Here is an 18,565-nt window from a genome sequence, read left to right as displayed (position 1 = left end):
ATGTCAAATGATGTCTTGTTAGGGCACACGGGTGAAAGACTGTTTTCCTGAAGCAGACACAAGTGGAAGGATGTACTGATATAGCCAACATGTGAAAGGACCCTTGAGAAAGGAGTATGAATGTGACCCCAGAGACAGTGGGAGCACTGAGCATTGGTTTGGTTTGTTCCATCTCGCTATTCTTCCTAAAGACATATATTGGTTCGCCTTACACAGTGTTGTTGAGCTCCACTTGTGTAATGCTGCCATTGAGAGAAACTCTCCAAAGAACTGCTCTGAGGGTCCTTCCGCAGCCTCGCCTCGCCTCGCCAGCTGGCAGGTCTTACAATTTCTCCAGGATTGACCTACAGCTCCTGGTTCGTGCCTGGTGTCTGCCTGCCTAGACAACTGGTCTGCAGCTGCTGAACTGTATTTGGTGTTTGCTACAGGACTGAACCACCGAGAAAGAACCCCTAAAGAACTAGGCTGAACAGGGTCCACTTCCTCCACATCCTAATAACTTTTCTTTTCCACTGTTTCTGCTGGGTGGTAGGCTAGAGGAGAGGCCTACCCTTTAATACTTTTACCCTTATTAAAAGTAGGTTGCAAAAAATATATGCCTATACATGTATCTATATTTTACATGAAATTATATGAATTTGACATTTTACAGGTCAAACACAGTTTCACAGTTGAGCTAGTATTTGGTAACTAACAAGCATATTCTCATTTATGTGTGTTTTTTTTTATTCTTCTCTCATATATTACACCCCACCCACAATTTCCCCTCCCTCCACTCCCCCAGTCTCTCTTCCCCACCTCCCCTCTCCCCAGCTTTTGAGACAAGGTTTCCTATGACCAGGCTGGCTTCAAACTTCCCAACTCTGGCTCCTGGTGCTGAGATTTACAGGTGTACGCTACCATGCTTACCCTTAATTCTCTTAATTACATCTTTTTGCCCCCATTGCTGGGAGTTGGAACCAGGGGCTTACATACCTAATTAGCACCCCCAGCCACATACCCAGACCCTGTGCCTGAGTTTTAACAGGATCAAATTCATCATATTGTCTTCTATGCTTAGTATTTACTGTATCTTGTTTAACCAGAGTCAGAAAGGTATTTCCTCTAATATTTTCTAGGCACTTTGCTGTTCTCCAATTTACACTTAAATATATACTTGTAAATAGTTTTATCCATTATTCTCCAATTTCATTTTTCTATATGGATACAAAATTTTCACATCTCATTTACTGAGAATACCAGCTGAATTCTCCCCACATATGGTATAAATCAAGCATCAGCTATTCAACCTTTATGCTGTTCTATTTGGTCAGGCTATCCTTGAATTAGTAATAAACATACGGCCTTAATTACTGCAGCTTTGTAATAAGATTCCACACTGGTTGGACCATTATCTTCACTAAAATTATCTTGAGCAGAGCCATGTGTAGGAGCACATGTCTTTAATCCCACCATTTGGGAGGCAATAGTAGGTGGCTCTCAATTCAAGGCCATCCTACTCTACACAGTGTATTTCAGGACAGCCAGAGCTCCATATCTCTGTCTGTCTATCTAATCTCTTGGATTTTTGTTGCCAGAGAAATAAAAGTCCATACTCATTACTGTAGGGAAGATGTATGTGTGTGCACATACATACACATATACTATATATATGTGTGTGTATATATGTATGTATATATGTGTATATATATATATCACCATTACAGTAGGATCTATCTACCTATCTATCTATCTATCTATCTATCTATCTATCTATACACATACTTTATTTATCCCCTAAATAAATATAGTTAAAGTATCTTTGTGTGTGTGTGTGTGTGTGTGTGTGTGTGTGTGTGTAGCCCTGGCTGTCCTGGAACTCACTCTGTAGACCAGGCTGGCCTCGAACTCAGAAATCCGCCTGCCTCTGCCTCCCAGAGTGCTGGGATTACAGGTGTGCACCACCACCGCCCGGCTTAGTTAAAGTATCTTGACACACTCACTCTCTCTCTCTCTCTCTCTCTCTCTCTCTCTCTCTCTCTCTCTCTCTCTCTCTCTCTCTCTCTCTCTGTGTGTGTGTGTGTGTGTATACATTTCAGCTTGCAAACTTGGATAAAAGAAGAAAATCAAGAACAAGAAAGAACATTTTTATAGGATTGTACTGAACCTATATATTAGTGTGATGGGTAATGGATATTTTTACAATGAATTTTGCATCTGCAAAAAAAGACCTTATGAAATTATTTGAACCAAATTTTCTCTGTAGGGATCTTATACATCTTTTATATTTAATCACAGGTATTTCATTCTTTATACTTGGTAGAAGCAAGCCTCTTTAAAATTTCATTTTCTAACTAGTCATTGCTAGAAGATAAAAATTGAATTTATTTTGATGTATTGATTTTTTTTTTGGCCAGCTTTCTTGATAAATATTCTCATTACTTTGAATATCTTTGGGATTTTCTATGTTGCCAAGAGTATCCAGAAATCAGCTTCGCCCCTCTTTCCAGTCTGTGCACCTGTGTTCCTTTGTTGCCTCTCTTCTGCAGAAATGTGGCTAAAAGCAGTCATTCTTGCCCAGTTTTCACTGTTACAGGAATTCTGACTCGGGGTGGATTTCCCCAGAAGCAGGTCCTGAGACAAAGATTGGAGTGGGAAGCTAAGGTGCTCACACTTTGTACCCCAGCACTGGACCAGCAGCAGACAAAGGGTGGTCATGAGGCTGGACTCTGGACCGAAATGTTACCAGTGAGTGACTGTGAACCTCTCAGCTCAGAGCTGTCTCACCCAAGACAGGAGGAAGTGGGAGGATTTACACACAAAAGCCTGTGGTGCCTGGACAGGGCTGCCCTGCAGTGAGGAGCGTGCATTCTCTAGCACTTCCACTGACAAGAGCAGAAAACGCTTGTTGGGACTCAAGAGATGGCTCAGTGTTTAAGAGTACTTGTTGCTCTTGCAAAGGACCCAGGTTCAGTTCTCATCACTACAGCCACGCCTAAGTTTAGATACATGAGACTTGATGCTCTCTTCTGACCTCTCTGGGCACCAGGCACTCACATGGTGCACATACAGACATACATACATACAGGTAAAACACTCATACACATACAAAAGGAAAAGAAAAAAGAAAAAAATTTTTGTCAAGCAACAAAAGGAAGCGCTCAGGCCAAGAAGCCTAGATACTGACAGCTCAAAGTGGGACCATATGTGGTCATACACAGGAGTGCAGAGGAGGGGTTCTGGCAGGACCATCTACAAGGACCTTCACCATATTACTATTACAAATAACCTGGGCAGTCTCCAGAGAATCACAGCAGCTGCCAGAGTCTGAATCTGTTCGGACAACCTACACAAGTCATTTAAGCAGAAAGAAAAACAGCATAGTTAGGACACAGAAAAGACTATACACTCTGGTGCCAGAGAGCTGCCATCAGGGCTCTGTGGTGCCAAATGAAGTTCTATTATCACCACCAACAGGAGGAACTGAGTCCACCAACAGCATCTTGACTGTTAACCCTGGCTTGCAAAGTGCAGCCACCACTCAGTGAGAGCCCAGGGACAGATGGACATGACCCACACCAGGGTTTGTCACTACCATACTTAGCAATGACAAAGCAAAATGTTGGTACCCGGGGTGGAGGAATCATCATATATCAAACAAAGTTCTAGCTAAGAAAAAAGAGGAATTAACAAATCTTAGACAAGCTGGGCAGTGGTGGTGCACGTCTGTAATCCCAGCACCCTGAGAGGCAGAGGCAGGCGGATTTCTGAGTTTGAGGCCAGCCTGGTCTATGGAGTGAGCTCCATGATTGCCAGGGCTATACAGAGAAACCCTGTCTCGAAAAAAAAAAAACCAACCCCCCCCCAAAAAAAAACCCAAAAACAAATCTTAGACAAAGAAGGGAAAGGAGGAGAGCAGGAAAAAAGAGCAAGCAAGAGATGGAAAGAAGGGGGAAGGAAGGGTAAAATAATGAGGGCAAATTTAACAGAAACAAACTTAAACATATGAAATACTTTAGTAAAGGGACTTTAAAAATATGCAAATAAATATATTAATGTCTATATGAATATTCACCTGAAATTTCAGAAAATTAATCCATTCAGAGGTAGAAGCTTAAGGGCACTAGTTTCTACATGATAAAATTTTAAAACAATTTCCCAGAAAAAAAAAAACAATTTCCCAGAACAATATAAAATCCATAGTTTGTCAGAAAGACTAACTCTATGGACTTCTAAAAGTCCCAATGCTATTTAAAATTTCTAGAACATTAAAAAAGAAAGTCTCTGAAGTAATAGTAACATTAGTATCTGAACCACATAGTACAAAAAGAAAACTTCAAATTAATTTTATTAATAAATACAGGTGCAAAAATCCTAAATAAAATATTATCAAACAGAAGTAGTGACTCAGAAAATAACCTGGTCCTTGCGGCACGGGTCAGCAGTTCTAACTACTCGAGAGGCGGGGGCAGGAGTCCACGCTCAGGCCCTGCAAGGTAACTTAGTAAGATCTTGTTTGAAAACTAGAAAGGGGGTCTGTGTGGGGAGATGTGGGGAGATGATTGCTGTGCATCTTGAGGACCCAAGTTCAAATCCGTAGAATCCATGTAAAAAGCTGAGTATGGCTTGTGTTTGCCTGTAACTCCAGCACTTGGGGGCAGAGAGACTCAGAGGCAGGAGGACTGCTAAGGCTTGTCTGCTATGAGAGACCCTGTCTCAAGGAAATAAGGCAGAGCAATAAAGCAGGAAACTGACCCAATGTTCTCCTCAGAATGCCACTACACACACACTGCACACACACACATACACACATACACCACAAATAAAAGGTGGAAAGAGGGCTGGGGATTATCATAGCTCAGTGGTAGGCAGTTTACTTAGTAAATACTAGTCCATAGGAATAAACAATTAGGACTTACCTAATTATTCATGTGAAAACATGTTAAGACAAACAACCACAAAAAACACATATTACATGGCTCTATTTAACACTCTAAAAACACCAACAGTAAGTATACTGGCTTCTTGTTTCCAAATAAGGAGGAAGAGGTGATAGTGAAGTGGCACCCTGTGCCTACTTGGCTTTCTTTGTGGGTGCCAGGGATCCTATTTCAATCCTCATGTAAGCATAGCAGTAAGTTTATCCAGTGAGCTAGCCCCAGCCCTCCACCTGGTGTTCCCTTGTTGAATAACTTGCTTGTGAAGTTGCTATTCACTCATTGTCCATTTTTATTGGGTTGTTCATTTTGTTCTTATTGATGTGTATACTGAGCACAAAGACACATTCACGAAGAGCTGTGTGTATGTTCAGAAGACAATCGTTAAAGATTCCCATCATTAATGTCTCCCAGAGTATGGCCAGTGAAGATTTGATTTTTAAAGTGTTTTGGGTTTCATTGAGGTCAAATTTAAATGAATCAACTATATTATAATCCTAATACTTGGGGGACTAAGGATGGAGGACCAGTTTGAGGCTAGCTTGTGGTATATAATGAGAGGCTCTATCTTAAAGTTCGCTCTCTTTGAGCTTGGCCAGCTCAAAGCATACAATTCTAGGAATTCTGACGATATACATAGTACCGGGGAACTGCTTCTACAAACGAAGTACAGACTCTTTCCCTGAGCTGCATGGCAAGACCCTGTCTCAAAAAGACCAATATCAAACCAAACAAAAAAATCAGATCATACAGGTGATGCTTTGTCCACCTTTTTTGTTTGTTTTGTTTTAAGTGTTTCACAGCTAGAAATTTTCAAAGAAAAAGCTCCAGGAGTCTTTTGACTGAATAACTGTGCACATAAAACCATCAGAGAAGTCACTAAGGAAATGATGGTCATGTTTTGTTATTACTTGCCCTTTGGTCTTTTTGTCTAAGTACTTCTTACATGTTCTCTAAGTCAGACATTTATTTTGGTCATCAAAGTAACCCTCCCTCTATGGTCCTGTAAGCAGAAAAAAAATACTAAATATCTGTTTCTGTATTTGGCCATGGTAGTCTCACACACTGTAACCAGGTCTTCTGAAACCTTACTGAACAGCTCATCCCAAGGCGTCCTTGATCACATGGGGACACTAATTAAAGGTGAGTGTGGTAACTGGTGTGAAGATCACTGCCATCTTCAGCAGACTGAGGGGAAACTATGTGGTAAAGCTTAACAAGACAGCAAGACAATTAAAGCTACAGTAATATCTGTAATGGTTTGAATGAGCAATGGTCCCCAGAGACTAAAGTCTGATCCCCACCCAGTAGTGCTATTTGGGAAGGGTTGGAGCCTTTGGGAAATGCCATCTTGGAGACATATCTTTATGCGAGGGCTTTAAGGGTTTGTAACCTCATTTCAGTTTGCTATCTGTTTTGTGACCTGTTGGGATGTGACCTCCCACCGTGATGGACTCTCCTTCTGGAACAATAAGCCTCAAGAACTCTTCCTTCTATAAATTTCTAAATTATGATATTTTATCATGACATAAAAGGAACTAATATGACACCCATAACAGCTCCGCTGACTCAGCTGTAGACAGCAGCCGATTTTTTGCTGCCAGGGTGACTCCTGGTAAGCAGCCACTAGTGACCAAGTCACAAGGATCTTTTCCTGAGTTGAATCGCCGAGTAGAAAACGCATCTCCCCAATATAAAGCTACCTTCCAACTGTGGCGCCCTTTAGTAGCTGTCAACTATTTATTTCACAGTCTATGGTTTATACCAATCTCAGAATTTCAGAAACCTTTGATTACTTGAAAAAGTCACCACTTATGGCACTAAAGTCACCCACAATTTGCCAAGGCTAGAGCTGACATGTATTCCTCCATCTTACCTTCAGCCATGTGGGTCAAACAGCTACAGTTTTGAAAATATTCAGTCTGGTAAGCATTTCAGTTAATTAGCCCACCTGTTTTTGATTTGTACCTGTGTATCGTATGCACACTCCTGTGCATGTGGAGGTGTGCATCTTCTGGGAAATGGGGTGGAGGCGAGGGTGTCAGGTGGCATTCTCTATCGCCCACCTCACTCCTTGAGACACAGCCTCTCATTGAAGATATAACCAGGCTGAGGGCCAGCATGCCCTACTGATGCCCGTCTTTACCTCCTAAACACCAGTTACAGCACGCAGGGGGTTACAGCACGCAGGGGGTTACAGCACGCAGGGGGTTACAGCACGCAGGGGGCTACAGCACGCAGGGGGTTACAGCACGCAGGGGGCTACAGCACGCAGGGGGTTACAGCACGCAGGGGGTTATAGCATGCGGGTTTTTACATGGGAGCTGAGATCTGAACTCAGGTCCTCAGGCTTTTGTGGCAAGTGCTATCCACTGAAACATAGCTCTATGCCCTGGCTTTGTAATTTCCTTTTACTCAGCAGATTGTGAAATAGTCCATTTATCCTGGCTTTGTTTGTTTCTTGAGACATGTTCTATATAGCCCAGGACAGCCTCAAACTGGATCTTCTGGTCCCAGCCTCCGCAGGGAGTACGGTGGCACAGGCATGTGCCACCACGCTCTTTCATTCTACTGGGATTTCTTTCCCCATCACTCCTTCTTGAACTCCTTCTTGAATTTTAAAAATTTATCTGCATTTTTTAATATAAAAAGACTTAAAGGGCTGGAGAGATGGCTCAGCGGTTAAGAGCACTGACTGTTCTTCTGAAGGTTCTGAGTTCAAATCCCAGCAACCACATGGTGGCTCACAACCATCTGTAATGAGGCCCGACGCCCTCTTCTGGTGTGTCTGAAGATAGCTACAGTGTACTTAACATATAAGAATAAATCTTTAAAAAAAAAAAAGACTTAAATACATATGAAACTTGAAGTAATATAATTAACACCCACAGTCTCTCCAGGGTCAATACTTTTTGAGCCAGTTGGTAAATCTGTTTATACAGCACACACAAACACATATGTGGTTTTGCTGAACCATCTAACCATCTTTTTTAAGATTTTTATGTTCATGAGTGTTTTGCCTGCATGTATGTTTGTGCATGACATGAGTGTACATGCAATGTCATAGAGTCCAGAGGAGGGGCACTTGATCCCCTGCAACTGGAGTTAGAGGGTTGTGAGGCACCATGTGGGTGCTGGGGACTGAACTTGGATCTTCTGCAAGAGCAGCCAGTGTTCTTAACCACTGAGCCACCTCTCTGAATGGCAGTGTTTTAAGAAGGGTGAAGCTGGGCTGGAGGGACAGCTCAGGGTTTATTCACTTGGTATTCTTGCAGAGGACCTGGGTTCAGTTCCCAGCATTCCCATGGTGACTCATAACTACGGTGCCAAAGGGACCAATGCCTTCTGATCTCTATGGGCACCAGGCACAAGTAGGCAAAAACACTCATACACATAAAATAGATCTAATAAAATAAGTGGTGTGAAGTCCCTTGGGAACAGGAGCTTCTGGTTCAGATGAGATGCGGGGAGGGACAACCTTTTACCTGCACCTGACCTTCCACCTCTGGTCTGGTTCCAGGGTTCAGGCCAGGCTCCATCCCCCACCCTGCAGCTTCAGAAAAAGCACAATGGAGCTGGAGTGAAAATCTACTTTAATAATCCAGCATCAGCTAAATTGAGATCCTCCCCTCTCAATCGAAGGGGTGGAAGACAAGTCTTGGCAAGAGGCCTCAGTCCACTAAGAGGTTCCGGCTTACAGAAGGGAACAGCTCAAAGAAGCCCTAAAATGAGAGGCAGGGGCACCTGGGGATTAGTGAGAGAGCAGACTCAGTGCCCCACGACGCACCTCCCACCCCCTCCAGGTCTAGTAACGGAAGCTTCCGAGGCATCTATGCTTGATGCACTGGCCAGCCTCCTCATCCCTCGGTCCTTTCCAGCCAACCACTTTCCTCTGAGGTCTTGAAATGAGGAAGGGTATGGCCTGGCCTGTGTTAAAGAGAATGGGGCCTGAAGGGAAGAAGTTAGGTCACCCAGAATGAAGCATACCTTTGAGGGGCACTGGAACCCATTTTCTCCCTCCTCCTCCTCCTCCTCACCCCCCCCCCCACAGGCCCCTCTCTTCCCTCATGGCAGCAGATTCCTCTAACACATGCTCTCGCCATGATATTCTGCTTTATCACAGGCCTCCAATCACCAGCCAGCTGGCCATGGACTAAAGCCTCTGAAACGCTGACTTTTATGAACTGCTTACCCCACACTTTGTCTCAGTGATGGAAGCTGACACAGGGACCGTCTACTATACTGTAGTTTCACTGCAATCGGCCCCAGGTACTGAGACTAGACACTTACTGGTGGAGCGGAGGGCCAGGGGGGCGTTACCTTGAAAAGGGTGAGGGTCTGGAGAACTCCAGTGGTACAGGCTGTCTCCCGGATAGAGTGCATAGCCAGCTGGGGGCTGCCTAAGTCCAGCACCCGAAGCCCCAGTCGAGAAGCCAAGATCGGTCCAATGGTGGTACCACACGGGGAGTCATTTCTGACCATGAGGTCCTGGCGAGAGGAGAGGTCTAAGCTAAACACTGGATGCGCTCACTAACATCACGGAGGAAGCTACCTACCCTAGAGCCATGGGGCTGGAAGATCATCCAGTTCTATGTCTTCTACCTTTTTGTTATTCTCATACACAACATGACACCCCAATACACAAAGGAAGAAAACTTGGTAGTTCTAATGTTCTAAAAGTCCCTGCAGGGCTGGGGATACAGTTCACTTGGTCAAGTGCTTGCCTAGTACAAATGAAGGCCTGGGTCTGATTCCCATCGGGGCAATGGCGGTGCACATGTGTAATTCCAAGACTTTGCAGATGGAGGAATCAGGAGTTTAAGGCTACATTCTGCTTCATAGTGAGTTTGAAGCTATGGGCTACATAAGACCCTATCGCAAAAAAACAAAAAAACAAAACAAGGACTCCATAACGTGAAGCTAGATTTTAAGATCTTTAAGTGTAAAACAGAAATAGAAAAGTCAAACTTTAGTCAAGTGAGAGATACAGTACTAACCCATTGTACTGGCAGGTTTTGTGTGCCAGTCACCACAGCTAGAGTCATCAGAGAGGAAGGAGCCTCAGTTGAGGAAATAATTCCATGAGATCAGGCTGTAAGGCATTTTCTCTTAAGATCAATGGGGGAGAGGGTCCAGCCCATTGTGGGTGGTGCCATCCCTGGCCTGGTGGTCCAGAGTTCTCTAAGAAAGCAGACTGAGCAAGCCCACGAAGCAGGCCAGTCAGCAGCCGCCCTCCATGGCTCTACATCAGTTCTTCCTTCAGTCTTGCTTGAGTTCCTGTCCTGCCTTCCCTCAGTGATGGACTTTGATCTGAAGTGTAAGCTGAAGAAACCCTCTCCTGCCCAACTTGCTTTTCCGCCATGGTGTTTTGTTGCAGCAATAGAAACCCTGACTAAGACAAATGGGTATCAGTATAGTGGGGTATTGTTGGGACAGACCTGACCATGTTTTGGGGAGATTTGTGGAAGGACTTTGGAACTTTGGGCTAGAAGAACCATTGAGTGTTAAGACCTCAGTGGGAAGTTCTGTAGGAGCTTGGAAGATAAGAACGTTGAGAGAGTGCAGTAGATGGAGGCCTGGCTTATGAAATTTCAGAGGAAGAGTAGACTCTGTCAGGGCTGTCTGTTATTTTAAGATTCTGTGGTTTTGGTTTGCTGGGACTGAAAGTGAAACTTTTACATTACTAGGACAATTGATACTGGTCAGCTGGAGCTAAGAAATTAGCAGTGATTAAGAAGAGATCATCACTGAGGTGAAATCTTCTGGGAAGTGTTTTCTGAGAGCACAGAGAGCTATGTTTCAGAGGTGGCAAAGGCTGTACTTGGCGCTGTAGCTGGACTTGGTACTGTGTGAGTAACCCAGGTGCTACGGTTGTGCAGGCATAAAGGGGTCGTGGAGAACAGCTGAAGCTAGGCAATGAGAGGCCAGGAGAGGCCATTGGTAAAGGTGCAGCCTCAGTGGCAATGAAGGTTCAGGACTGAAGGGGTCATGCAAAGAAGTTGAAGCCTGGCACCAGAAGAGAGCCTCAGAAGCAACCTGGTCTAGGTGAGCCTTTTCTCTTGTTCCTTCTGCTCTCAACTGTGACCTTCTCTCCTGCTACTAGACTAACTCATTCCTATTCCCCTGGGGATCTTTCTGTTTGTTCCCTCCGGCTGAGATGTTCTCTCTCCCTCTGGACCTTCCCATAGTATTTCTTTCTCAGCGGCTGCCTCTCACTTGTTCCCAGGGACCTCTCTGTGAGTGGAATGATCAGACATTACATGGGACATACATGGGACAAGAAGGAGACACTGACACGGAGACAGCCCTAGTCTAGTCCTCCCTTCTCCCAGAACTTGGGTGTTGTCCATTACTGGACTGCCCGGGGCCCAACCCCTGATGTGGAGTACATGTGTACACATACAGGGCAACTGAGGACAGTGGTGGGTGATTTCAGGCCAGAGGGAAATAAACACTTGGGATTCTAGGCTCTCCAGTCCTGAATATTCCTTCTGGGTTAATGCACAAGTAAAGAAAGCCACAGGGACATGGGGTACTAGAAGAAGAAAGGACCTATCAGGTGGTAGGAGAAATCTTTACAGAAACCAGCAGGGCAGGGCTCAGTATCACCCTCACTCTACAGACCGGCACACTCAGCTAAACAAACTAAAACTCAGCTTAGCAAACTAGGCCAAAGTCAGCACAAAGCCAGCACTGAACCTAGCTCTGCACCCAAAACCCCTATCTTCTTCTCATTCACTGGGACTCCTCCAGGAAAGTCTCTCTCCTATGTTCCTCACTCACGGAGGCACAACAGTTTATGTCGTTACCCTGTTCCCCCCACCAAGCCTTCCCAGAGCAGATGCACACTCACCTGCAGGGGCACCCCCACTTGGCCTGCCACCTCTCGAATCACGGCCTCGGACACTGCATTAGAGGCATAGCGCTGCTTGCTGTTCACCTTGATCACAGGACCCTGGGGAAGTCACAGGGAGACAGAACAAAGCTGACGTGAGGCTGTGAGGGCCACACAGGCCAGGGTTGGCCCGGCCACCACAGCTTGAGAGGCAGCATCTTACCTTATGGAACAAGGGCCGGTGGTTTTCCTCATGCTTGTCCCTGTGAGAGGCGATAAAGAGCAGGATGGCATACTGTGGTGGGGGCTGTCAAAGCCACCACGGCTTCCAAGGCAGATGACACTAATAGCACTCTTTCCCACCCAGCCCTGCATGTCCTCAAGTGCATCAGAACAAACGCTTCAGGCAGATTCTCGCCAACAGAGGAATCAAGGTCATAGACAAAGCTTATTTAGCATATACACTTGGCTTAGGCAACACATGACTTTGATTAAATCTGGCCTTGGAACAATCAAAGGAAGACTCCTGAACCTCCAGGAGATGGAGAAAGGCAGGGCCAGGAACTGGCTGGCAAGTGGCCTATGCCGAGTCTCTAGCATAAGTACTGTCTGGCATGAAGACTCACGCATAGTTTGGGTGCACAGCATGGGCCATGTCTGCACTGATCATGAAGGACTTAGGTATGGATTCCTCGAAGGCAGTCAGACGCTGAGGCGTGGCTGAGATGCGCCGCAGTATCAGCTCTGTCAGCAGAGACTGTGCTCCCTGTGCACTCTCTGACCCCACCTGGAGATGACAGAGATTTGACTGGGAATCTGGACCTGGGCCTGGACTGTAAGAGGAGCTCAGTGTTCAGAATGGCCCAGATCCACCTGAGTCACCTGGCAGAGACAGATATCCTTAGACTTCCCGAAGCCCAGGTCATTTCTGAACAACTGATAGTGGACTAGGGCCAGACTGATTCCTAGTCATTTATGGACTATAAATAGCATTTACTGATGGGGTTTCCGCATTGCACCCCCTCATTTACATCCAGGGCTAGGCAGGGGTCACAAGACCCTGAATAATTTCCCTTGAACCATGTGACACAGACTGTTAACTATCCATGATACTTTTTTATAACAAGACCCAAGCTAAAGCTACACAACTAACTTCCCAGCTACAGACAGCATTCCCAGTTTCCTCTGAAGCTGAATGTGGCCACACGAGGTTCTATGAATGTAAGTAATAATGAATTCCATTTCAGGACCACACTCTTGAAGACACAGGCATCTATTCTCCCTGCCCTCTCATTTATTGCTGACTGGGTATAGACAAGATGGCCAGAGATGAAACAGCCAACTAGCAGAATAGACCAGGGACCTATCCAAACTGCTAACTGACCCAGGGAGCTACACGAAGGAACTATCTACCTGTCAAGCTCCACTACAGCATCTCAAGATACAACACAGCTGAGAACCCACTATGCACCAAGCCACAGACCTGAAAGGATGACCTGTGAAGTGCCCCCTTGGGGTAGGAATGCAGCAAGGTACACAAGAGAATACGGGCTATGGAATCCATGACAGAGACAAGTGCTATGAAAGCACTGCAGCTCTCAGTCCTCCCTCTTAGGTCCTCTAGACTGCCCTGGCTCGCTCTGAATGTTGGCCACCAGACAGTTTCTAAATACTCACTGAGGGACCTCTGCCCCAGCCCTCCACATACCTCTTCATTGTCGTAGAGTGTGATCATGCGCACATGTGGATCCCTGGCCAGGGAGGCAGGGGATGAACAGGAATCAATCAATGCCTATATGGGGAAGGAGGCAGGCTCATTATCCCTGACCTTTTGATTCCTACAGATTTGTCTGCCAGTACCTGGTAAGGCACGCTGCCCAGCCAGGGAAGTGGGCTGGGCTCTCAGCAACCTTTCTCTTAGGGCACTCCCTGGCAGAGGGTGGTGGAGGACCTGTCTAATGGAATAAGTAACTCCATTTTCTGGGTATTTGCTCTCATACACTCCATGTAGAAGGCAGGAGGATAATGCTGAAGACAGACGGAAACTTTAAGTCCTGGGAGGCCAATGATTATGAAGATCAGTCATACTGATGGGCTTCCCTTAACAGCTCTCGACATGTCCGTGAGCCCAGCTGGTTAGCTCCGAAGCAGACACAGACCCCAGACCTACAGTTACTACCCAAAGCCTATCCCCAACCAACAGACAGGCAGGGAAAGGCAACTCAAAAAACAGAGGAGGGGTAAAGGGTAGGAAGCTGAGAAATAGCCTGACTGGGGTAGAGAGAGAGTGAAGAACATGAAGGTGACCAAGAGGTACAGACAGCCCTACTGAGGTTCCAAGGATCACAAAGAAGGTTGAGGGTGGGGGGCAAAGAGGATCCTTACGTCAGAGGCAGAATGAGAGAAGCAGAAGAGAGTGAGAGAATTGTTTTCATGGTGGCAAGGCCTTTGTTTTCAGACAGAGGTCAATAAGGAAGAGTAGAAGGCCCGGAGGTGGTGGCTCACGCCTATAATCCCAGCACTCTGGGAGGCAGAGGCAAGCGAATTTCTGAGTTCGAGGCCAGCCTGGTCTACAGAGTGAGTTCCAGGACAGCCAGGGCTACACAGAGGAACCCTGTCTCAGAGAAAAAAAACAACAAATCAAAAAAAAAAAAAAAAAAAGGAAGAGTAGACACCATGGCACCCCAAACACTGTCAGCTTTTCCACAGCTCAGCCCTGGCCCCAGACCTGCACAGTATTAGTGAGGTCAAGGCTGCAGAGCACGGGCCTTCCCAGCGCCAACCGGATGAGGCCTGGCTAAGCAGCCATGTGTCTCGCCACCTCCTGGGGCTCCACCTCAACTCTTAACTCTGCACCTCTCGTGCTGCGGGGGTGCTTTGGCTTCTCACCTGCAGGGCACAGAAGCAGCTGTGCAGATTGTCCAGTCGAGGAGCAAAGATGAACTCTTCATAGGCTCCACCCAGGGCCTAGAAAGACAGGATGAACACCATAGTGCCCAGGCCCTCACCACTTCTCCCTGTTCCCAAGGGCCAGAGCCATTCTTGACTGTTGGCTCAGGAAACTATTCTTGCTGTTCAGCAGAGGATGAAGGCCAGGAAAGGGCCTACAGCATCTGACCTCTACCAGAGGGGCAGGCCAAAGGAGGGCTAAGTGGTCAGTCACCAAAAAAAGAAAAGCAGCCAGCGATGGTGGCGCACACCTTTGATCCCAGTACTTGCAAGGCAGAGGCAGGTGGATCTCTGAGTTCGAGACCAGTCTGGTCTACAGAGTGACTTTAGGATAGTCAGGGCTACACAGAGAAACCCTGTCTAGTAAAAACAAAACAATGCCAACTAGAAGGAAGAACACAGCTAACAGAAACTTAGGACGGAGGAGCCAAAGACTGAGCAGCTCCCCACTTAGCCTCTGGAAGGCACCAGGCCTCTTGCCCTCAGAGGTTCTGAGCCAGCACAGGTCAAAGCAGACCGGCCACACCCAGTTTGGTAGGAGGGTCTTCTGTGGGAGAAGCCTCTGCCTATCTGGGAACTACTGAAAGAGGAAGTGCCACCTACTGGGAAGAACAAGGGTGAGATAACTGAGGAGCCTCAATGATGCGCTGTGGTGGTTGACAGGGACCCTGGAGGACCCCGCCACAAGATCCTACAGCCACTCCTTACTGCAGGCTGGGTGTCTGCCAGGCAGAGCTCCATCTCCATGATGTTGTCAGGACTCAGGCCCAGATGGGTACAGAGCAGGGACATGAGGACTGAGTGGTGCCGCTCGTCCTGTAAGGCAGATGTGGAAGGTGAACTAGCTCATCTCTTTGCCCCTTACTAGGGGGCTGGTCTGTTTCCACTCTACCCACCCTCCCCAGGGCAGAGGAGCTTCTTACAGTGGCACTGAGAGGCCCTGGTTCAGGAGTCCCTTTCTCCAGCTCTTCCTGAACTGCTGTGGCAAGAATAGGGACTCTGTGGGGGAAGAGTTGAGAGAAGGGAGGGGGACAGCCATGAACGTAGGCCTCTTCTCGTCCTCCGACTCCCAGTGCGCTCCCCAAGTGGACAGAAATGGTTTCCAAAGTGGACCTTGATTATGGCCACTAGGAGGTGTCCTCTGGGTCCCAGTGGGACCCTCTGTTCCCCGGTGCCATCTTCCACCCCACAGCCACCACAGCCCTTGATGCAGACTCACAGGTGCATCTCTGTGTTGGGCCCGAAGTTCTCATTGATATTTCGCTGCAGATGGATGGCCAGATGTGGGATGCGCAGGATGGGCCGCTCTATATGTACCAGCCTCTGTTCCAGCCGGCCTGAGGTAGGGCACTGTGGCCAACTGGCCAGGTCAGAACTGGGCACCTCCCAAATCCAGTTGATAAAATCCCTTACTAAACCCAGAATAACCATATCCCCTCTTCCCCACGAGGACTCTTGGTACACTGAAGAAATGTGACATTCAATCTTCAGGCTGCCGGTGTGAGAACCTCCCCAGTTCCTAGCCCTCTATACCACCTTGATAATGACTCGTCCAGCCAAGGTCAGGTCCCGGTCAAACCACGTGCTCCAGATCCCACCACCGTAGGTCTCCACACCGACCTGGTGGTAGCCCACCTGGCTTCGGCGAGATTTGCGTTTCACCTGAGCATAAGAGGGAGAAGAAAGGGAACGTCTGAAAGACAACATCTGGAAGGGAGACTCAGGCAGTAAGTTATACAGTGCAAATAGCACATCAGTTGACGGCTGAAAGTGTCTTTTGGGGGCGGGGGAGCATGGGGCGGGTCTACCTTCTTCCCGGGACCTTGGGATAGGGCCTTCCAAACTCTACCTCCTGGATCTCTTCATTCCAACCGCCCCCAGCACTTCCCTTCAGTCCAACCAAGTCCTAACTCCTTACCCGGAGGCAGGGACTGTCCGTGTGGGCACCAATGAGGCTGAAGCCATTGCCAGGAACATACTGGCCCCCCACAGCAAAAGCAATGATGGAGGAGGCGTTTCTGGTTAAGAAGTACTGGGGGAGAGAGTTCAAAGACAGGGGCGTGAGTTGCTTAATGTTCCGGAGCACAGGCCTTTGAAACAGGGTCTGCCCCCACACTTCCCCTTAGTACCTTGTTTTCTGGTAAGATATCCCAGCCCTCTGTTTCCTTGAGTTCACGGAAGCCAGCCTGGAGGAGGCGGCTGCGGCACTCGGCCACGACTGTAGGAAAAGGGCTCTCACAGCGATCGAAGTTGGTCAAGTCACTCCCACTCCTAGCCTCCCTAACCCTGGTCACCTACCGTGGAAAGGAGAGGGACTCCGGTTCACGAACTTGAGGAGCTCCCTGGCTGTGGCCTGGATGGCCTCTTTCCGAGCCCTGCCGTTCATGGCCACCTACAGGGAGAGGGGGAGTTCAGGCTGCTGCCAGGTCTAGAACCACTCTTTTCACCCGAGCTCCGAGGATCCAACCCCTAGAAATGAGAGCTCCAAGGCTCAACTTCTGCTTCCGGGGGGGGGGGGGGCTTCACTGGCGACAGATGTGGATTCCTCGCTCGATCGCTCTCGGTTTAAAGGTTCAGTCCCAGGGCAAGAGGCCCTCCACCCAGTTTTGTCCCTGGAGCCACAGGATCTGAAAGGCCCGCCCCCTAATCCGATAATTAGACCCACGCCCCGCCCAGCCAGGAAATCCCGCCTCTAAGAGGACCTCAAATCTGAGAAGGCCACTAGCCGGAGCGCCACCGTGTCCGGAATCAAAGCACCACTCCACCTGTCCTCCCTCCCAGGCGGTCACTGGACAGCCCTTCCGGCTCCGGGAAGGTCAGGCCACCGCGGAGGGTTTCAGTTTTACTTTGAGACCGGAGTCCGCCCGTGTCAGAGCCGCCTCAAGCTTAGCTCCCAAAGGGCGCGCGGCCTGCCATCGAGCTGAAGTTGAGGCGGGACCGGCGGCAGCCACACACCTGCATGGCCCCACCGCACTCTCGAGGGGTCGGACTTCGGCCCGCCCCTGACTCTCCGCTCCTCCCTCCCGGATCAGGCCTCGCCTTCGCCGAGCTGTGGGCTCCGCCTCTCGTCAGGCCGCACCGGGTCTCCGCCTCTACCAGGCCTCGCCCCGCCCCCGCTGCTCCGCGAGCTCCGCCCCTGTCAGGCCTCGGTCGGGTTCCGCCCCCTGCTTCTCACTCAGTTCCCGTCAGGCCTCGTTCCAAACACGCGGACTGCTCTGTGCCAGTCAGGCCGCGTCCCGCCCTCGCCACTCCGAGAGCTCCGCCCCTGTCAGGACACGTTCCGGTTCCGCTCCCGCCTCACGGACCCGCCTTCCCCCAATCAGGCTGAGTTCTAACCACGTGGACTCGTCAGCTCCAGTCGTACCGCGCCCCGCCCCAAAATTCCACTAGTTTGCCTCGTTAGGAGATATGTCTCAAGCCCCGCCCTCATTGCTCCACTAGCTCCGCCCCTTCATGGTCTCCTCTGCAGGCCCCGCCCCTGCTGCCTCTCTCGCCCCGCCTCCATCGAGCGGAGTCCTACTGGCGTTGACCCCCTCCGCCCTTCCCTATGTCAGCAGCCTTGAAACTGACACGGAGTGTTCAGCCCCTGGACCCTTACAGGGCAGCCCTCCGGGGGAGCAGGGCCCTCTAGCGTCCCGGCGGTGTTAGCACAGCCGCTGACCTCCATGAGTTTGTATTATGATAAATCTAAACGTGTTATCGCATGTAATCCTCACAATTGTACTGTCAGCATTTTGTAGACGAATTAACGGAATTAGGAGATTGATCTGTCTCTATTTACAAATGGCACAGCTGGGCTTTTGACTCCATGAATTTGTTTGCAGAGCCTAGAACAACTACAAAAGTCTTCGTAGGTTGGGCTTTT

The 18,565-nt window shown here is 48.3% G+C and overlaps 1 protein-coding gene across 4 annotated transcripts; it reads right to left on the bottom strand.

The window, feature by feature from the left end:
* Positions 1–8,492: 8,492 nt before the first annotated feature.
* On the bottom strand, positions 8,493–17,800 carry Dnpep (aspartyl aminopeptidase). Of its 4 annotated transcripts, none has more exons than XM_052193213.1 (15): positions 17,656–17,800; positions 16,999–17,092; positions 16,830–16,918; positions 16,619–16,732; positions 16,237–16,362; positions 15,920–16,050; positions 15,624–15,699; positions 15,409–15,516; positions 14,641–14,718; positions 13,460–13,543; positions 12,378–12,538; positions 11,975–12,014; positions 11,770–11,871; positions 9,237–9,404; positions 8,493–8,638 (listed from the first exon to the last, which is right to left on the bottom strand). In XM_052193213.1, exons 1-15 carry the CDS (start codon positions 17,659–17,661, stop codon positions 8,588–8,590), a joined length of 1,428 nt encoding a protein of 475 aa, XP_052049173.1. In that variant the 5' UTR covers positions 17,662–17,800; the 3' UTR covers positions 8,493–8,587. The 4 variants fall into 4 exon arrangements, with proteins under 4 accessions (XP_052049173.1, XP_052049176.1, XP_052049174.1 ...); XM_052193216.1 differs by having other exon boundaries at positions 17,670–17,800; XM_052193214.1 differs by lacking the exon at positions 17,656–17,800 and adding an exon at positions 17,403–17,649.
* Between the last annotated feature and the right edge of the window lie 765 nt (positions 17,801–18,565).

The sequence above is a fragment of the Apodemus sylvaticus genome, chromosome 9 (assembly GCF_947179515.1).
Source record: "Apodemus sylvaticus chromosome 9, mApoSyl1.1, whole genome shotgun sequence".
Lineage (NCBI taxonomy): Eukaryota > Metazoa > Chordata > Mammalia > Rodentia > Muridae > Apodemus > Apodemus sylvaticus.
Note: the sequence above shows the minus strand (reverse complement) of the source record. Positions and strands in the feature narration are given on the sequence as shown.